Source organism: Vigna radiata, chromosome 7 (assembly GCF_000741045.1).
Source record: "Vigna radiata var. radiata cultivar VC1973A chromosome 7, Vradiata_ver6, whole genome shotgun sequence".
Lineage (NCBI taxonomy): Eukaryota > Viridiplantae > Streptophyta > Magnoliopsida > Fabales > Fabaceae > Vigna > Vigna radiata.
Genome location: NC_028357.1, coordinates 23,858,549 through 23,880,139, shown reverse-complemented (window position 1 = coordinate 23,880,139; position 21,591 = coordinate 23,858,549). Strand labels below are relative to the sequence as shown.

General features: G+C 33.5%; 1 protein-coding gene across 2 annotated transcripts; it reads left to right on the top strand.

Moving 5' to 3' along the window:
• The first annotated feature begins 6,713 nt into the window (after positions 1–6,713).
• LOC106767367 (transmembrane 9 superfamily member 2) lies at positions 6,714–16,189 on the top strand. Of its 2 annotated transcripts, none has more exons than XM_022783254.1 (7): positions 6,714–7,012; positions 7,232–7,272; positions 7,669–8,254; positions 8,370–8,507; positions 8,634–8,790; positions 8,902–9,386; positions 9,935–10,395. In XM_022783254.1, exons 1-7 carry the CDS (start codon positions 6,861–6,863, stop codon positions 10,050–10,052), a joined length of 1,677 nt encoding a protein of 558 aa, XP_022638975.1. In that variant the 5' UTR covers positions 6,714–6,860; the 3' UTR covers positions 10,053–10,395. The 2 variants fall into 2 exon arrangements, with proteins under 2 accessions (XP_022638975.1, XP_014507732.1); XM_014652246.2 differs by lacking the exon at positions 9,935–10,395 and adding an exon at positions 15,653–16,189 and having other exon boundaries at positions 6,723–7,012.
• The last annotated feature ends 5,402 nt before the right edge of the window (positions 16,190–21,591 follow it).

Below are 21,591 nucleotides of genomic sequence, written 5' to 3'. Positions count from 1 at the left end.
CTAACCTAAGCAAAATTCATGATTTCAAGCTAATTCTAAGTCATAAAGGATGTGTTTAATGTCAAATTTTAAGTATGAAAATAACGGTTTTTCAACCATTATCAGCGCCAGGTAGCTTGCGCTAATGTATGCTTGCCCTCTAAGGGGCGCTGAGCGTCAGTTAGCCAAACCATAGGACTCCTGGTTGACCTCAACAAGGGCGTTGAATGTCACTCGTTATGCAATTTCGCCTGCTTGCCCCTAGTTAGGGTGCTGAGCGCCAACAACATGGGCTTATGGGCCAATTTTTATCTATTTAAGGGTTTACACGCCTTAGGGTTCACATCTTTTGACAACTGAAGCACAAAAACCCAAGTTTCGACCCTTTGGAGGTAGATTGGGCATGCGGGAGCTATCCTCATCTCTTTCTAGGGTTTTTATCTCATTCTTCCATTATAAGCCAAGGTTCTCCATGACAATGGAGAACTAAACTCATTTGTTGTTGGCAAAGATGTAACCTTTAGACTTTCATGTATTTGAATATGATTTAAACATTTTATGCTTCTTTCATTGAATGTTAGTGATTTTCTCCTTTGCTCAATGTTTGTTATGTTCTGATCATTCATAGCATGATGTATGGATTTCTTTGTTATTGGGAAATACCTCGGAACCAGAATCTGGATAATTTCACCTAAAGGGAATATTGCCTGGACATAGGGATAGGACGTTTGGTTGTCTTAAGCTTTTATTCATAATGCAAAATTGATTATTAGGGATGCAAGAGATTGTGGTCTAATAATTAAGAATATGCTTTTTACGCCGAGACATCGGGTTCTAAGTAATTTAGAAAGTTACATTAACATTCTAATGAAGAAGACGAGTTCTAATATGCACGAAAGTGATTAGGTGAAATCTAAACCCCAACAACATAATCATCTCATATCATTAATATTATTTATTCATTCTTGTTTTAGCCTCAATTGATCAATTTGCATCAAATTTACTTTATTGCATTTTAATTCCAACCATTGAAATCATTCTTAGTCTTAATTAGTTAAGGTATTATACAATTGTTTAATGGCACGAGTCTCTTGGGACATGATACTTGGTCTTACCATTTTATATTGCTCAATATGATTCGGTACACTTGCCAACCGTTTAACAACAAATTTGTCCCTTTGTGTTAGTGTTTAAACCAGGTGGAGGATTCATGTAAACATCCTCATTTAGGTCCCCATGTAAGAAAGCATTGTCTACATCAAGTTGATGTAGAAACCAATTCCTTAAGGTAGCAAGAGCAAGTAATAGTCTAATAGAGGTGAGTTTAGCAACAGGAGAAAAAGTATCCAAAAAATATATTCCCTCTTGTTGGTAATAGCCTTTGGCAACCAAACAAGCTTTATACCTTTCCGCACTGCCGTCAACTTTGTGTTTTACCTTGTAGACCCACCTACACCCAATGGGTTTCTTTCCAGGAGGAACTTGGGTCAAAAACCATGTACCATTGTCTTGTAGGGCCTTGATTTCCTTTTGCATAGCATCAGCCAATTCAAGGTTGTTTCTAGCCTCATCATAAGAGTTGGGTTCTTTGCTAGTAGTTATGGCAAAAGTGTACCTTAAATGTTTATTAAACAAAGATTTATAAGATAAAGCATTAGTGATAGGGTAAGGAGTTTTCAAACCATTTTTGACACACAAAGATGTAGATGAGAACTGATCATTTTGATGTATGTAATCTTTTAAGTATTCAGGAGTTCTCTTAACTCTGTTTGACCTCCTTTGATTGTTTCTTTGATCTTCTTCCATGAGATTGGTGTTCTCAGCACTAGTATTAGTGCTGTCAGCAGGACTTTGACCATCTCCTCTATCCTCAACTAAAACCTCCTCATAGCTGTAGGGTAAATTATCAAGGAAAAATGTGCTGCCTAAACTGTTATTAGAGTTATTCCTATTTCCTTGCTCATTCTTATTAGGAAAGATGTCTTCATAAAAAATGACATTTATGCTAATAAAGATTTCCCTGGTGTTGATGTCAAGAACAATGCATCATTTTACTCCACTTTTGTACCCTAGAAATATACCTTTTCTAGCTCTAGAGTTTAGTTTATTTCTGTTACTTTCTAAAGTGGAAGCAAAACATAAAGAACCAAAAGCTTTTAAGTCGAGATAAGTGGAAGGATTATTATGTAGTATATCATAAGGGGTCTTATTCTTAATAACAGGGGAAGACATCCTATTAATCAAGTATATAGCATGGGATAGGGTCTTAAGACCCCGACAAGTGATAAAACCAAGTATTGTTTCCCTAGAGACTCACAGGCCTAGACATTCGTGTGATTTGTTGATTATATAAGACTTGAATAATGAAAATTAGGGTTTAGAATGCAAAAAACTAAAATTAAACATGCACATGCAAAAGTTGATAATTGGCAGTTGAACGATATGGATGAATGGTGTTGTTGGGGTTTCCAACTTATCCTAATCCACTCTCACATATTTATGAATTCTACTTTTTCATTAATGTTAATGCCACTTTCTAATTTACCCTAATCCCAATGTCTTGGTGAAGAGAGCCTACTCCTAATCACTAGTTTACAATGTCTTGTCACCCTAGCAATTGATCATGCATTACATTCGCACAGAAGCTTAAAGGCAATCGATCCTCCTATCCCTATGTTTAGGTAATATTGCTCCCGAGAGAATTCCCTCATGTATAGATCTACCCATATGTGTCCATATAGATAAAATCAAAGATCACGCTATTGAATAATGTCTTAAATAAAACATGCAAAGATAATGGAAGAAAAGCTTTAACAGTTAATAAAAGAAAGCATATGAATAAAGCATTAATTCAATATATGAGAGTTTTAATAGGATTACATCGTTTCCCCAACAACAATGGAGGTTTAGTTCACCATAGACATGGTGAAACTAGATGAAATTGATGAAAAGAAAGAAAAGATAAACCCTAGATTAGATAAGTTGGAGCTCCTACATCCAAAATCCGGCTCCAAGGGGTGAGAGGTGTGTTTCTGCGTCCCTTCTGCCAAAAGATAAACCATTTAGGTCGTCTGCGCTCAGCGCCCAAAGCAGAAACTGGCTCAAGCCCAAAGCAGTGGCGCTCAGTGCTGGGCCATCGCGCAATGGTGGGTACGGTACTCAAGAGGAACGTTCAGCATTGACGCTGAGGCGTTTGATAGAGAAATCACTGAAGAAGTCAGCGCTCAGCAGTAGGTTGGTGCTCAACGGTGAGTGCGATACTCAAATTCTCCCCTCAACGTTGGCGCTTAAGCGTTTAACAGAAAATCCTCCTACGAAACTGGCGCTCAACGCTAGGTCAGCGCTGAGCGGTGGTTGCATTTCTTCTTTTCTTCATTTTTCCACCTTCTCTTGAGTCCAACTCTTTTCTACTTCAACTTCCTTCATTCAATTTCTGATAAACCTTGCCAAATCATGGGAAAACCAAGCATAAAACCAAGAAAATCACCTTTGACTCTCTTATTTCCTAACTTAAGAAAAATGCATGATTTCAAGCTAGTTTCTCGGTAATAGAGGGTGTGTTTTGTATCAAATTTCAGTATATAAGACCAATAAGCATCGGAAACACTAGATTGAAAGATTAAACTACAGGTAACATTCAATATGTGTTGATGTTTGCGCTACACAACAAAATTTTGTTGTGGAGTTTCAACACAGCTTCTTTGATGTTCAATTCCATAAAAATTGTATATGTTGGAAGAATTAAATTCAGGACCATAGTCAATTCTAATGGTTTTAATAGTTTTGCATGATAAAGGTTTTCAGAAGTTCTCTAGTTTGACTTTTATTATGCATAAGAAAGGCCTAAGTATGCCTACTGTAATCATCAACAATAGTAAGAAAGTATATATGCCCATGTACAAATGGGATGAAGATAGGACCCCATATGTCACAATGTATAATATCAAAACAATTAGCAGACAAAGAATTATTTTTCAGAAAAGGCAATTTGTGTTGCTTTGCATAATGGCAGATGTCACAAGCACTATTAGAAATAGTTTGAATATAAGGAAAAATCTTGCACATTCTTTCAACAATTTTATGTCCAGGGTGGCCTAGCCTATAATGCCACAAATTTATATTTACATGCTCATAAGAGAAAACAAAACTAGGTGCTAGATCTCTTCCAACAGCTTGCAGGTAGTAAAGCCCTTTATACACATTAACACATCCATTTATCCTCAATGTAGAGTTGTTCTGGATCTGACACATCTTAGAGGAAAAAGTTAGTGTGCAGTCTATATCTCCAGTTAAACTTTGAACAGATATAACGTTGAAAGTAAAATCAGGTATGTATAAAACATTAAAGATTATGAAATCTTGTGAAAATTGTATAGTTCCTACATAGTGGGTTGTAACAATGGAGTTTTTTTGGAAACTTAACAGACATAGGTTTAATTTTATTAAATGTCATGAATAGATTTTTGTCATGGGTCACATTATCAGTGACCCCTGTGTCTATAATCCATGAGAACATACCTTGATTGTCCTTTGTAGTGTCTATGCATTTGACTAATGCTATAAGAAAGGTTGTCAATCTTTTCGAGCATTTGCAATATTTTCTGCATTTGTTCTGGGGTGAACGAGCTTTGGACAATATTAGCATTATTCTCTTGGCTGGTCTGTGATACAACAGAAGTAATGTAGGCATTTGTAGACCCCCATTCACTCTGTCCCATACTATTTTGATTATTATTGTCATTTTTCTTGTACCATGGTGGATATCCATGTTTAGAGTAGCATTCATATGCCATGTGATTCATTTTATTACAGTGGAAACATTGCTTCCCATAATTAGGATTTCTTCCTTTCCCTCTTCTTTGACCACGAGGTGTGAATCCACGTCCATGGCTTTTCCGACCCTGGTCATTCCTCTAGTGACTCTGTCTTTCAGTGGTATTTGCAAGAATCTTTATGTCATTCTTGTTGGTGAGGCCAAAGTCATGTTTCTCTTGTCTTTCCTGCTGTATTATGAGGGAAAAGACACGGTTAATGCTGAGTAAAGGTTCCATTAGCAAAATTTGTGTTCTTACAGTATTGTAGCATTCATTTAGGCCTTTTAGGAAGAAACATGTTCCATTTCTTTGTATTTATAAGAGAATTTAGAGAGATCACATCTGCAAGGAATCTTGCAGCTAAAATGCGAGATGGGTATGAGAAATTCCAATTCCTCCCATAGAATATTAGTAATGTAGTGGCTCACGCTCCTTTCTCCTTGCTTAATAGAATGAATTTCTTGGAGCAAGTCAGAAAATTTAAAGTAGTCTCCTTTGAAAAACCTTTCCTTCAATTCTTCTCATAGTTCTTGAGCATCTTCCACATATATAACGCTTTTCGTTATCTGGGGTGAAAGAGTCTTAATGATCCAAGACAATACTATTATGTTACTTCTTTCCCAAGAATAAAAAATGAGATAATCTCTTTGAAATTTCTTGATAAATCTATATATGAATTTTAGCTTCTTCTTAAATAAAAAAACTCTTCTCATAAATATGAACCAAAATAATATTTAAATCAATTTTAAAACACCAATTCATAGTTCCTCTTATATATAATATTTTGTTTACATTTTCATTTTTTTATTTATTTCTAGCCATATGAAATTTCAACTCCTCCTGCTTAACTCCAATCCAATAATTACCAATCTAACCAAATTTATTTAAGTTAAACCTTCTACTATTCAAAACCATTTCTTCTAACAGAAAAACACTAAAAAATATGGAAATGTAATTGCTTTTTATTAACAAAAAGTTTCCCTTTATTCTCAGCATGAAACCGACTTGCTTTTCATCTATTCATACAAACACACTCTTGTTATCATCCAACCACCAATTTTACATAATGTGCTCCTTTTTATCCCATTCTATAATGCAACTCTCGAGGTAAGCATATCCTTCTACTGTACAGTCTAATTTTCATTTGTTCATTTCAAATATTTTAGTTGGCTTCCTCCACTTTTTTCCATGAAAATTAAAAAAAAGTTCTAGAACCACAATTGGAGATGGCCCTACGTGGTAAACCCAAATATCATTTGTAATTAACGTACAATTGCAGACACTTCCTTACTTACCAAATCAATTTAATTCCTTAGAGGAAATAAAACTCATTGTTCCTTGGATAAACAAGACCTAACCAACAGAAAACATAATTTTCGCAATCTTTCACCCACCTAACTAATTCTATTAATAAAAAGAAACTAACTTGTGTATCTTTTCACGTCAACATTAAAGATTTAATAAGAATTCATAAAATTTTAAAATATTGATATATCTAATTAAACATGTTTTATTTTACAAAGGAAATTCATTAATCACACCTAAATGTTCTCCATTTACTACACAATATTAATCAGGTAAGTAGAAAAATACCATCACCATCTTTTTGGAATAGAATTTTCTAAAGGATTATTATAAAAAAATAATTATGTTTTTTTGTAAAACTAATTTCTACGTATTTTTTAAAAGAGTTAAACAATAATTAAATTAAGTTCACACACTATAACATATTAAAACCTTATTAATATTAAGAAATTTAAAATATAAATTTTTAAAGTAATGTTATTAGATAAATTGAATTCTCCACAAGAAAATGTTGATTGAAATTAAGATTAAATAATAGTTATCACGGACCATATAACACCAAGCATTGCCTGCAAGATGAAAGGGAGAAAAGTAAATTTAAAGTGGGAAAAAGAAAAAGAAAAAGTACAGACATTGTTTTGTATTTCTTAAAATAAATGCGGTAATTTGCGTGAAAATCGTAGTGATAAATTGCTTGCTGGTTGTCCTTATTTGTTTATCTATCCGTCTATCTGATCTGATTGTGAGTGCAGACCAAGAGCAATGGGAAGGAGCGGGTTGGCTTTGGTTCTCGCGATTCTGATCTCTTTCCATGGAACAATCCTCGTCAGATCCGATGGCTCCGATCACCGTTACAAGGAAGGAGACCCCGTTCCTCTTTACGCCAACAAAGTCGGTCCCTTTCACAACCCCAGGTTCGTTCCTTAGTTCTTTCGCTCGATCCCATTTCTCAACTATCCCCATCAACCCGTTCCTCTTCCAACACTTTCTTTCCACCCTTTCAGAGTCTGGGTCGTCGTCAAAATCTGATCTTTTCAATTTCATGCTTTCTTTGCAACGTTAGTGTTATACGAGGTTGTCGTGTTATTGTTCTGATTTCTCGGTTATTTATTCATTTATTTGGCTGGTTTCAGTGAAACATATCGGTACTTTGACCTGCCATTCTGTGTGACAGGTAACTAACAATCTGAATTTATTTATTTTTCAGCTTTTTATTATTTATTACTTCCTTAATTGACATTTTGTTATTTGATTTAGTCAAAGCTATTCATCCAATTGTTAATACTAGTGTGATGGCTCATGATGGGGTTTTAACGTGTGACATATTGTAGTTTAGTTTTGGTGTTCTAGTTTTAGCAAGGGATATGATACTGGATTACTTTCTGCCTGTTAAACATGGCATGTTGCTATTATTCTATTGTGTTCTTGGTTAAGTAGAATATGTAGATGTTCAATTGAACCATCTGGACAAAATAATTGGGAGTTTGTATGTAGCTTTCTTAATGCATTTTTCTGTACTTTTATGGTTTCTTAATGTGCAATCGGAAGAATGAGTACATTTAAATGTCAGGCAAGGAGAAAGAAAAGACCGAAGCTCTTGGGGAGGTTTTGAATGGCGATCGCCTTGTTAGTACTCCTTATGAACTTAATTTCCGAACAGAGAAAGATGCTAAGCTTGTATGCAGTCGGAAGCTCACAAAGGAGCAAGTTGCTCAGTTTCGAGAAGCAGTTAAGAAGGACTATTATTTCCAGATGTATTATGATGACTTGCCAATTTGGGGATTTATTGGGACGGTTGACAAGGAAGGGAAAACTGATCCTAGCGAGTACAAGTATTTTCTTTACAAGCACATTCAGTTTGATATTCTGTATAACAAAGATCGAGTGGTTGAAATCAGTGCCCGGATGGATCCTCACTCTGTGGTGGACTTGACTGAGGATAAAGAGGTTGATGTTGATTTTAGGTACACAGCAAAATGGAAGGAAACTGATACTTCTTTTGAGAAGAGAATGGAAAAGTACTCTCAATCTTCTTCTTTGCCTCATCACCTTGAGATTCACTGGTTCTCGATCATAAACTCCTGCGTAACAGTTCTTCTTTTGACTGGTTTTCTGGCAACCATTCTCATGCGTGTATTGAAGAATGACTTTATGAAGTACGACTTGCTTACCCATCTATTATCAGATGGTCATCTTGTTTACTTGTAACGTTGTTTCGTTCTCCCCTTACCCTCCTTATTTCTTGTTTTCATCTGCTGTAATTTTCTTCAGATATGCTCAAGACGAGGAAGCTGCTGATGATCAAGAGGAGACAGGGTGGAAGTACATTCATGGTGATGTTTTTCGGTTTCCAAAGCATAAGTCTTTGTTCGCAGCTTCCCTTGGTTCGGGTACTCAGTTATTCACACTGTAAGAATCTTCTAAGGCTCTTTCTCCTCTCTGTGTTGAAGTTTTTCAATTCTTGTTTTTCCTCTTTTCATTTTTTATATCATATGCATCAATGGACTCATTCTCTGTTTATTTATGCTTGTGCAGTACAATCTTCATTTTTATGCTTGCATTGGTTGGTGTGTTTTATCCATACAACCGAGGTGCTTTATTTACTGCACTGGTGGTCATATATGCTCTCACTTCTGGCATTGCTGGCTACACTGCTACTTCCTTCTACATTCAACTTGAAGGGTCTAATTGGGTACATATGAACTCCTTGCTTTGATTGCTGTTAATGGTTTAACTGTATTAATTTTTATAGTTTTTATGAAATGAAATTAAATGATTTATACACTTATTTTCTTGTTGGCAGGTTAGGAACTTATTGCTCACAGGATGCCTCTTTTGTGGCCCCCTTTTCCTTATGTTCTGCTTCCTTAACACAGTTGCAATTGTTTATAGTGCAACTGCTGCCTTGCCATTTGGCACAATTTTGGTGATAGTCCTAATATGGACATTGGTAACTTCACCATTGCTTGTGTTGGGTGGTATTGCAGGTAAAAATAGCAAATCTGAGTTCCAAGCACCTGTCCGCACTACAAAATATCCTCGAGAAATTCCACCTCTACCTTGGTACAGGAGTACCCTTCCCCAGATGGCAATGGCTGGATTTCTCCCATTTAGTGCCATCTACATAGAGCTGTACTACATTTTTGCAAGTGTATGGGGCCACAGAATTTATACCATCTACAGCATACTCTTCATTGTTTTTATTATTTTGCTGATTGTCACTGCTTTCATCACTGTGGCTCTGACATACTTCCAACTTGCTGCCGAGGATCATGAATGGTGGTGGAGGTATGTAACTTATATTATTGCGATTATTGAATATAGTAAAAACTGTATGGGATTAATCTTACACATAGGGGGAAATATAGAATATGGGGAAAACCCAAAATATAAATATAGAATAGTAACAAAGGAACTATAGATAAAAGATAAAAATAAGATATATATCTAAACTATCTAATAATCTAATATATCTAACACTTTTTTTCAAGTTGGTGCATACAAATCGTATCTATCGAGCTTGTTACAAATATAATCAACTCTCGGTCTTCGTAAAGACTTAGTGAAAATATATGCTAGTTGATCACTTAAGTTAACGAACTCAATTTTGATATCTTCGGATACAATTTTCTCTTAAATAAAATGACAATCAATCTTAATGTGTTTGGTCCTCTCATAAAAAATATGATAAAACTAATATGAAGAGGAGTCTGATTGTTACATATAAGTGTCATTTGAGTGACATCTTCAAATTTCTAACTCTCTAAGCAATTGCTTAAGCCAAACATTCTCACAAGTAGTCAAGGCTATAACTCTATATTCTGTTTCTATACTAGATCTTTCCACAACACTTCGTTTCTTGTTTTTCCAAGAGATCAAGTTACCACCAATAGAGACACAATATCCGGATGTAGACCTTCTATCAGAAAGAGATCCTACTCAATCAACATTTGAATAACAAATAACTCTGGTGCAGTCAGAGACCCCATACACTGTCATCTGATGCTGATCATCCGTGTAGGGAGAGAAGTGCAACATACAATGTTTGCCTAATCTAGTTTATGCATTTCCTGAACTTGAGACATTGGGTGCTTGTAGATCATGATGGCACACTTGGTCGTAGCGATTGTTAAAGGTTTCATTGATAGTGGCAGCAAAAGAGTTGTGGTGATACTGATCATGGTGGAGGATGGTACCAATCTAATACCATATACAAAATTATAGGGTTTTAGCCTTTTAGTACTGATGGAGCAAAAAGAGGTAATTGAGACTGAATGCAATACTGATGGAGCAAAAGGAGATAATTGAGACTGAATGCTCTTAAATTGATTAAGACTTTATAATATTCATGTTACAAAACATAAAGCAATGAGATACTAATCTATACTAAAATTAGATTGTAATCCCTATTAAGTAAGGAAACTAATTGTTATATATACAGAAACTAATCATTAAATATAAGGAAAGAAAGATGCTGATCCAAAGAGATAATAAGGAATTGTGGAAACTAATCTTAATTTATAATCTCAAGAGACATTAAATTTTTAATATATTCTAATATTTAAGTTCCGGTGGCCTTCATCCCACTTAGCAGAGTGTATGTTTGTGACAATGCTGGTTCTAGAAAAAGCAATACTTTGTCATGTTACAATTTTAAAGTGTGTCATGTGAGTAACGTATGTATGTCGGATTGGTTATCTCTCCGTCACCTCAAATTTGGCTGCTAACAATGGTATTTGGGAGGGGAGCGTGTCATTTCCTTCCATCTCACATTCCCATTTGTTAGGATACAAGGAGAGGGAGAAGTTTGTTAAGATAGATAGCATATTAATGGCTTAGTTAGATATAAGTACGGGGAGAAGGATAGGAGAGGCAGATTTGTTGTAAATTGTACTTGGCACTTTTGGGAAAGGAGAAATCCTTTGTTAAGGAGAAACCACATAATAAGCTTAATAGTTAGATTTCTCTCTTATTCATTGTTCTTTTCATACTATTCAATAAAATATTTCTTTTCTTTTTCTTTTCAATCCTTGGTTCATAATACCATCCCTTCTCTCTCATTGGCCCTCCTCAAAAATAATATTCAGTCTTAGTTAGTGAAAATAGGTGATATGGTTACCCTAACAAGGAGCGGATACATGTTCACATTCATAAGCCTGCGAAGGTATCTTTAAAATTATATTAAGGTCTAAACTCTGGAATCTTTTTGTTGGTTATTCTGCTTGCAATTTTAAAACATGGTCATTTATTGGGCCCTTTAAAAAAGTTCCTGTACTTTGAATTTGATCTCAGTTGTTTCTGAGTTAATCTACCAGTTTCTCTTCTCCTTTTTTCCCTGTCCTTGTTTACCCCATTTCCCCCTTTCCATTATCCATTTTAAATCAGTAGTTTAATTCATAAGCTGGCTAAAATTTACTTTGAGATTTTGACATTCTTACCATACATAATTGAAATACTAATTTTCTGTTAAATAACTATAAATATTGTATAATGACTCTGGTTAACTTAAAGGGGGCATTAGTGGGATTGATTTAGGGTTTCTGTTAGGACACATGGAGAAGAGAATTTAGTTAAGGTAGTTAGAGTATTCATGAATCAGTTACTTGAGGTGTTACTGAGATATAAATAGGAAAAAAGGAGAGCATAGGAGGAAGGAGGTGAATTTTGTAGATTGAGCTTTACCTCTTTGTGAAGGGAAAACCCTTGAAGGAGAGAGGGCTCTCCTGGTTTTTGCTCTTTTCAGTCTATTCAATAAAAACCTTATTTTTCTTTCTCTTGTCAACTCTCGGTTTCTAACAAATTGGTACGGATCTGAAGAAGGGGGAATTATGGAAAGTAGAGTGAGTTCTTTGGAAAGATTGGCCAGCAAGCAAGGAAGAGTGATAATGGAGATGAAGACGTATTTGTCTATTATTAAAGATACCCCTATGGGACATGAAAGAGATTGAGGAACTTCATCAAGATGTCAACAAAGGAAAGAAAGATATCAAAGAACTGTTACAAGAAAAGCAAGAAATTCTCTGAAGGAGGAGTGTACTTGGCTAATGATGAAAAGAAGAAGGAAGAGAGATATTTACATAGTAGTAGACCAGATGAGGAGGGAGAAGAATTGTTGAGGCCTTGAGTTAAAACAGTGGAGTTGCCCATATTTGAAGGGAATGACTCCTCTAGGTTGGTGTCACAAGCAAATCAAACACCAGAAGATCAATTGCAGGGTTATTTCTTTGCAGGGCTGCAATCTAACATTCGAAATCAGATTCCACAACAAGATCCAAAGGACTTGTTTAGAGATATGGAAATTGCTCTAGATGTGGGAGAAGGGTCCGCAATGAAGAATCACACCCTTTTAGTGAAGAAAAAACAAAAAAAGAAGTGAGATTTGTAACAGAAACAAAAATTATGATGGAGGATGTTAGAAATATTATATTTAGTTTATATTTATCTCTTATCTTTAGTTAGTTAGTTTATATTTCTTATTTAGTTTGTTTATATTTCTTATTTGTATTTTGGGCTTAGCCCATATTTCTTCTATTATAAATAAAGAACCCTATGTGTGTATTTAACATAAGGGAGATTTTTTCTAATCTTCTTCCTGTTTCATATTCTATTATAAATAGAGAACCCTATGTGTGTATTTAACATAAGGGAGATTTTTCCTAATCTTCTTCCTATTCCATATGGTATCAGAGTCTAGTTCTTTGATTCTTTAGCCATTGTCTTTGCTGTCTGCCGGCGGCCGGGCGCCATGGCTGCCGGCAGCCCCTACTAAAAGTCTTTCAACCTATGTCATTCTGCTGCAGCCAAGAAAGGCCACTGCCTCCGCTGTGCATTGCCGCTACCCGTCACCGGCCACCGTCACCGGCCGTTCGCCGCCACCGGCACCGTTTCCGGCCACCGTCTCCGACTGTCGTCTCCGACAACATTCTCCAGCAACCGTCTTCGACCACTGTCTTTGGCCATCGTCTCCGCCACTTGTGCCACCGATGCACCAACACCTAGTCCTACCTCTACTGCTTCTGCTATCTTCTCTATTCTGAAAGGTCTTCAAGGACAGTCAGTGGTTAACATCAAGAAATTTCAACACTAAAATTATGGGTTGAAACAATTTCACCAACCCTTTGTCAAATCTGTTAGATTTGTTTTTTGGGTGCTTTGATAAGAGCTCATTATGATCTTCCACTTTCACGATCTGTCATCGGCGCGCCGTCATTTCCGCCATTCGTCGTGAGGGGGAGTATGAACCAGGTTTTAGGCTTTCAGACTCCACTAGCATGATGGCAGTCCTTGCAGTTTTGTCGCTTTTAGCCACTACAGGCCCCATCAGTGAGTGATGGCATTCCCTGTAGTTTTGTTGCTTTTAGCCACTACAGGCTCCATCAGTGAGTGATGGCATTCCCTGTAGTTTTGTCGCTTTTAGCCACTACAGGCCTCGTCAGTCAGTGATGGCAATCCCTGTAGTTTTGATGCAAGCCCCATCCTTACTTGATGGCAATCCAGTCCCTGGAGTTTGTCATTGTTCTCCTTTGTCAAAGTCATCCACTTGAAGTTTCATGGTGTTATTTGAAGTTTCATGGTGCTGTTAGTTGTTCGTCGACATGTGATTGCGCATCTGTTTGCCACACACTTACAGATCATATATTTCAAATTGAGTTTATTTATTCCAAGCTTGGTCCATACAATCTGTATGTTCCAGCTTGAGGGGGAGTGTTAGAAATATTATATTTAGTTTATATTTATCTCTTATCTTTAGTTAGTTAGTTTATATTTCTTATTTAGTTTGTTTATATTTCTTATTTGTATTTTGGGCTTAGCCCATATTTCTTCTATTATAAATAGAGAACCCTATGTGTGTATTTAACATAAGGGAGATTTTTCCTAATCTTCTTCCTATTTCATAGAGGATGAAGGGGATGTATCAATAAAGAGAGTGAAAATTGTGGGCTGTGAAGGTCAACTTCGTGATAACCCAATTACAGAGTTAACCAAGAAGAGAGTTGGAGGTGGAGATGCTGCCAAGCAGCATTTTTTTCCCAAAATCAGATTTATATAATAGGAATAAGAATTCATTGTTGAACTTAACTTTGATAATGGTTGGATCAATGACATTGAAATTTTAGAATTCCTACTTATTGGGTTCAGAGTTTGGTATACAAAAACCACTTTCATATCCACCACCACCTAAGCCTCCAGACCTGAATTTGCAGGCAGTAACTAGTGGGTTCCCTTTGTATATTAAGACAATATCACAATACTATCAGTAAGGGTAGATAACACCTTGATGAAGATGAGCCATGGGATCAAGCTTCACTGTTCCAACCTTGAGGACAAGGTTGATTTTGGAGGAGTGTTTTGTTAGGACACATGGAGAAGATAATTTAGTTAAGGTAGTTAGAGTACTCATGAATCAGTTACTTGAGTGTTACTGAGATATAAAAAGGAAAAAAGGAGAGCATAGGAGGAAGCAGGTGAAAGGGGAAACCCTTGAATCCTCTCCTGGTTTTTTTTCTTTTCAGTCTATTCAATAAAAAACCTTTCTTTTCTTTCTCTTGTCAACTTTTGGTTCCTAACAGTTTCTTCTTTGATTGAATATGTGGAAAGGACATCTGTATCTAGAGTTCCTATTTACCCGTTCATCTTATCGTGTCTACTCAAACAAGCAGAATCTTTGTCCAGGCGACTTTAGTAACATAGTAACGTTAGTTTTCCCACTTTGATTAGCACTAGGGGATGGCATTGGTAAGATTTTGTTAATGCTATAATGGAAGGGAATGTGCCTTGGAATATGTAGCTGTTTTGGGACTAATGTTCCTAATTTAAAGATAATGTTTTTGTATGGTTGCCTAAACATAAATTCATATAAAAGTGCAAGTACAAAATATTTTGTGAAAAATTGTATATGTAGTAAGCAAAATTATGGAATTACTTATCTTGATCTCCAAAAGAAACGATACAACTTACAAGGTTGTTTAAAGGAAAAAGAAAGTAAATCTTCAGAAATAAAGATTCTAAATCAGGAGTAAATCTGCCAATAAACTTGTTATCCCACTCCCTTAATTTTAGAGATATCTTACAAATCAATCCATATTTTTTGCACAGTAAATGTGCAATATTTACACCCATATTTCAACAATTTTGTTTGCCATTTTTCTTTTGGAAGAGATTCTGAATATCTGTTGTATTCATGGCCTGACTAGGTTGAGACCAGACCCAAAATTAGCTAAATTTTGGCCTGTCATAAAAGATTTGCCTGAGCACCGGCAATGCAAAACATTTTTGTTCAAATTTGGCAGGGAAGAAATATCAGCGCATCAATTTAAGCTTAACTTGCGTAAACAGTATTTTCTTGGCCCAAAATTAAGAAAACATTAAGTGGGGTTTAGTACTGTATCGTGGCATTTTTTGCAACGGTGTTCTTCCCTTTTCTGTGAAATGTGTTTTTTAGCCAATAGTAGTTATTATTCAAACCATGTCATGAATATTTTTAAGGTAGAGGCAGTTTAAACTTGAGTGGCCATTTTACTTTCAACTTGATGACATGCTGCTGTGTTTCGTAGGTCTTTTCTCTGCGGTGGATCAACTGGGTTGTTCATCTACGGCTATTGCTTGTATTACTACTATGCAAGATCAGATATGTCTGGTTTTATGCAAACATCATTCTTCTTCGGTTACATGGCCTGCATCTGCTATGGTTTCTTCCTAATGCTTGGTAGTGTAGGTTTCCGTGCCTCCCTGCTCTTTGTTCGTCACATATACAGGTCCATCAAGTGTGAGTAGCTGGTGGCTGAAGGTGTTCGTAAAGTTTATATTATCTGTTAGGTGAAGACAAAAAAGGTCCATGATTTTTTTTCTCTTTTGCTGTCATAAGGTAGGTATTATAGTGTGTACCTGAGAACTAGAGAAGCTTAGACCCCCTTTCATGAATTGGTGTCATGCTTTCTCTATTACTGCACAGGCTTGCACCTAAGGAAGTTTTTGGACCATGGGATTTAATCTTTCATTGCTGTAGTCACTTAATTTTATTTGAAGTAGCTTGTATTATTTAATCTGAAAATGACCATTTACAATTAGTATGATTATACGGACTTAGCTAAGATATATTCTTTACTGGTTTATAAGGTTGTGGAAATATATTCTTGTCAACCCATACATGACTGGTTATACCACCTAAAAGATTGTTAGCAAAAGAACTTGATTTTTATTAAGTAACCTTGCTGTTTTTAAAACTGTTATACATAGAGTAGACACTTCTAACTCTTTCACTCCCATTTTAATCATTATGGCTAGTTTAATTCATGGATAATGCCAAGGTTCTACACCAATTGACAGTTCCTAGTTAGCACACCAGTGTTAAAATTCCTTGCTATATAGAAGGATGCATTTGAATTTTAAGATATAGTGTTGTATCATTGTATACAGGGTTATGTTTTTTATTCATGCCAGTTAAGGTTTTGAAATAAAGGAATTAATGACAAACTGAAATTCCTAAAGAAAAATTTAGTCAAGTAAAAAATATTTTTTTATAATGGAAAAGACATTTGTTAATACTTAATTTAATTCTTCAATAAAATTGGACTTTATAGTTTACATTACAATTAAAATAAAATCACAGTTCAACTTACTACTATAATAAGCTTAATACTTTAACCCATATCGAATAATAACCACAGTAATTCAGGTAAGACAAGTTTTTATGCACATTAAAGAAAACACATTTCCACTTCACATATATAAGTTCACTGTCAAGTAATTGGTGCTCAACTAGTTTTTGTTGTTTTCATAATTTCAAACATGTTCAAGTGAGAGACGTGCCATTGTTGCTTCAGCTTCATTTTTCTTCTTCAAAATTAGATATTTTGCAAATCTATCAGAATGACATGTGCTCTTATTGTGTCCTATAAGAGATTTCTCTTCAACATGTTACAACATTATTTTCGAATATATTATTTAGCGTTGGATAACAATTAACACTGTCATTGTTTATTTTTTAACAAAGTTACTAACTATGGATGAGAGAATAAGGCATATCACAATAGAAGCATACAATACTACATAAACTTCCATACCAAAACAAATTTTTTCAAGATTTTTGTTTTGTTTTAAATTTACTTGTCTCTTTAAAGACATTATAAATTTAGAAAACAATCACATATATATATTTTTTAAAATATACTTAAAAAAACATTATAAGTTTAGATAATAAAAGTCTTAGATATATTATCTTTATTTTTTATCTTTAGTTAATTTATTATTATTTCTTATCTGTATTCTGAGCTTAGTCCATATTGTTTTTATTATGTGTATATTCAATACAAGAGAGATTAATCTCATACATAATTTTCATTATATTCAACATGGTATCAGAGCCTAAGGTTCTTTTGAGGAAAAAAAATTCTTGTTTACTACACTCGTTGTTGCCAGCGGCGATGCTATCTACCGCTGCTAGCGGCGCCATCATCTATTATTGTCACTATTGGAGTTTTAGTTTCGACCAATGATCATATGGTTTTGATTGTCTCGGTCAGACGACCATCATGCCATCAACGACGACTTCATCAAAGCTCTTATGTCCTCTTAATGTCTTTTAAAGTTATGGATTTGCTTCTTTTTGCGTCGTGCATTATGGCATGTCTAGTAGTAATTCAGAGTGTCGAGGTCACTCGTTTTTCTCTTTCAGGTTCATCATGTGTTGTTGCACGTCTCGTCTCCTCTCAAGTAGTTATTCAGAGCATCGATGTTGCTATTGTTCCTTGATTAGAGAATCTTGGATTTTTTAATATTTCTCTCTCCTATTCATCCATGACTTCTTCCGTTGTTGTCTCTTCTGATCTCTCTTTTGTCACCATTGCATTTGATCTGTCCATATATGTTTTTCCCTTGGAAAAGATGGTTTTTGTTAGTTTATTTATAGTTGTGATGGCTCTCCAACAATTACCTCTCTATCCACTGATGACATTCCTCAAGGGCAATTTGCAAGAAGAGATTTAGATGGAGTAGCCCCCCAGATTTGTTGTTCAGGGGTAGTCTTATGAGTTGATATTTCGTCTTCTATGTCATCTTACAAATCATTAGCAATTTGGTGTCACTCGAGTGCAGAATTTCACTGAGTCTTTATGGATTATATTAGTAACAACCTTGATACATACGATTTATATGCACTAGCTTTAAGGTGAGCATTAGATATATTATCTTTATTTTATATTTATCTTTTATCTTTAGTTAGTTTGTTATTATTTCTTATTTGTATTTTGCTCATATTTCTTCTATTATAAATAAAGGATTCTATGTGTATATTCAACACAAGATAGATTAATCGCATACATAATTTTCATTATATTCAAGAAAGAGTAATAAAAAGACTGATATACCTTCTTTAGATAATGTTATTCCCATTGGTAAGATTTATAACAACTACATTTATAATAGAAGTTTTGAAACATATTTCTTAATTATTTTATGTCTAAGAAATTTTATTTTTTAAGGAATTGAAATTAACTTTTAAATGGGTTAATAGATGAGTTACATATGTTTTTGGTCCCTTAATGTTTCATGAAAATTGGAATTAGTATCTCTTCAAAACTTTGGACTAATTTAGTCTCTCATCTTTAGAATAGTGTGAATTTAGTCTTTTGAACCAAATTTTGATAAGTTTATTTGAGGTTTTAAATGTGTTTCTCAACTAACATTGAAGAAAAAATGCGTCAAAAGTTTAAACAACTTAAATGCGTTTGAAAAGACAATTAAACAAAATGTGCTTAAAAGAATTAAATTCACACATTTCTAAAGTTAAGGAACTAAATTGGATCAAAGTTTCAAAAAGAGACTAATTTTAATTTTTACTAAAAGTTAAGGGACTAAAAACATATTTAAACCTCAATAGATTAATAGATTAATGAGAAAGAAGAATATAATATTGAAGAGAATGATAAACCAATTCAAATTTTAAAATAAACAAAAAAAAAAGTTGATATTAAATTTTATAAAACAAAGGATTTCTAAAAATGACTTTTAAATATATATGGAGTTGAAATTATAAAATGATTTTCGTAAAGAAAATTATGAAATTATTGTTTTATGTTTTTACTTAACTTATTTATAATAGATTTTTATTTTGTTTATGTGTACGATGTAATTTTATCCTAAATATAGTGTGATTTTTTAATGTTTCTTTTAATTTTTTAATAAAATTTTTATGCAATGAGAATGATGTCTAATAAGTCTATTTAGAGAAGTTCCAACTTCTATTTTTATATTTTTTTTTTCTAAATAATTTTTTTAATAAACTTTAATACTTCTTCTATTTTACAAATTTTATAATTTTCAATTAAAAATTTTGATATTTTGTTATATTTTTAAATTTCTATTTTATATTTTTTCTAATTAAAATTTTTTTTCTAAACAAAATTTTACATTTCTATAGTTTTAAATATTCATTTTAATATATTTTAGAATAAAAAATATATTTTTCAAATAAAAAAAGTAAAAAAAACTGTGTCAATAATAGAAAGGGTCTAGTTGAAGAAATAAAATGTATATAAGTCTAATGACGATAATAAATATGTGAAAAAGTATACTAAATAAAAAATTCATATTAATAAGTTGAACCAATGTATAATCTGTTTTCTTAATAAATTTCTCTTGAAAAAACTATCAATAATATTAAAGTTGAAGATTTCTCTAATTGACTGTAAGTAAATAATTAACTTTCAATAAGCATCAACTCTAGTATTTGTAAAGGCTCTGATTAATGATATCTCTACCACCCTAATTTTTTTTTTTTTGAAGTTGACACCATTTTTCTTTTATTTGCACATATAGGTTTATGTAAATATCAGAAGGTCATATCTAGCAATTGATCTCTTTTATGTGCATGAGCAAGTAATATTTGTTTAAAGCATGATGATATGACAAAAAGTATGAGCTTTAAGCTAAGAAAAGCAAATTAATGATTCTTCTTCGTCACTTAGTAATGAAAGTGGGGTATCTCCTAACCCATTAAACTAAAACATTCAATTTTTCTTATTATTGTCTTCAAAAGATTAATAATTTTTTAAATATAATTTAAAATATTAAAATTAGTATACGCCAATATATTTTGAACACATAATCAATAAATAACACTAAAAATTTAATAAAAAAGTTCAAAATTCTTCTTTTTCCACAAATTTACATGCAGAGATTCTGAACCCTATCTTTTGTTATAAGACAGGATCCCATTTGAGATTTCAAAGTGTCCCTTAATCCAATTCCAGATATGATTTAGGGGTTTTCTTCAAATCTTACTTTCACTTTACTCTGTACTCCTATAAATATTTATATATCTATAAATATAGGTGATTGTATTTACTGTGTATTTAATATTATCACTGAGAACTTTCATATAGACGGTTTACTGATTTAAGTATTGGAGAACCTTTAACAAGTACATTTCTAGATGGTGTAGTGAAAGCAAGAATTAGAAGAACACTAACATATCCCAAAAAAATTGTACAGGTGTTTCAAGTGACTCGATCCCATATCCGAAACAAAACTTAAACAAAAAGTATAGATTAACGTTCTTCCCTAATTAAATTTAGTGTTTCATTTTTAAAATAAAATTTCAAATTCTATAAAAGAATATGCTTAAATTTTATCGTTGAGAATAATAGATTAGTTGCTTTAATATTTTTGTTTTCATATTTTTGTAAACTAACTTCTGTTATATATACTGGAGATGGTGCTTGACTTTAAAAATAAATGTAATTTTAAGATAGTAACATAAAATAAAGTTGGATTTTGTTTATGTTTATAAGTGTACTAAAAATGTCTCTTTTTTTATATATATATTTGAGTTCAGATAAGTAATTTTTAAAATTACATTTCACCTGTTTTGAAATCGTTATTAGCATATATTATTTTCACACAAACTGTCAATTTTTTTTTTTTAATTTCCTTTATTTGTGTCTTATATCGTATTATATTATTACATCATCAACTATTTATAATCTTTTTTGTTTATGTTTATTAGGTATTCGAGGTAAACACTCCACACACCTTGCCACAAGCGTGCTTCCACGAGTGACTCAACTCCTTCCTTGTTCGGTCGGTTAAAAAGGGGTGACCTGCAAGAAAATATTTCGACGCTCAAGTCAGTGAGGTGTTTTCAAAGGTCTTAATGAATCTCAGAAAAAATCAGACCTTACCTAGTTATTGGCTCTGTATTTATAGGCTATGTAGTTATCTGACACATTGAATGTCATTTAATATAATGTATTTTGTGCCTTATTATTAGTCAATCTTAATTATCTGACACATTGAATGTCATTTAATGTAATGTATTTTGTGCCTTATTATTTTCACAGTGCAATCTGACTGATATCACTAGTTAATTGATAATTAATACAATGCACGTAATCTAGTAATTACTCACCTTTATTATCCATTAACGCCATTGAATACATAATGGTCGTCTCTTCCATATAGTACATTTTCTATTCTGATTTTTCTATAGACATGA

Bases quoted from the DNA above. Each gene is read 5' to 3' on its own strand.
- LOC106767367 (XM_014652246.2), top strand. From the start codon at position 6,861: ATGGGAAGGAGCGGGTTGGCTTTGGTTCTCGCGATTCTGATCTCTTTC. The intron at 7,013-7,231 runs GTTCGTTCCTTA...GGCTGGTTTCAG, and splicing joins GGTCCCTTTCACAACCCCAG to TGAAACATATCGGTACTTTG. The intron at 7,273-7,668 runs GTAACTAACAAT...TTTAAATGTCAG, and splicing joins CCTGCCATTCTGTGTGACAG to GCAAGGAGAAAGAAAAGACC.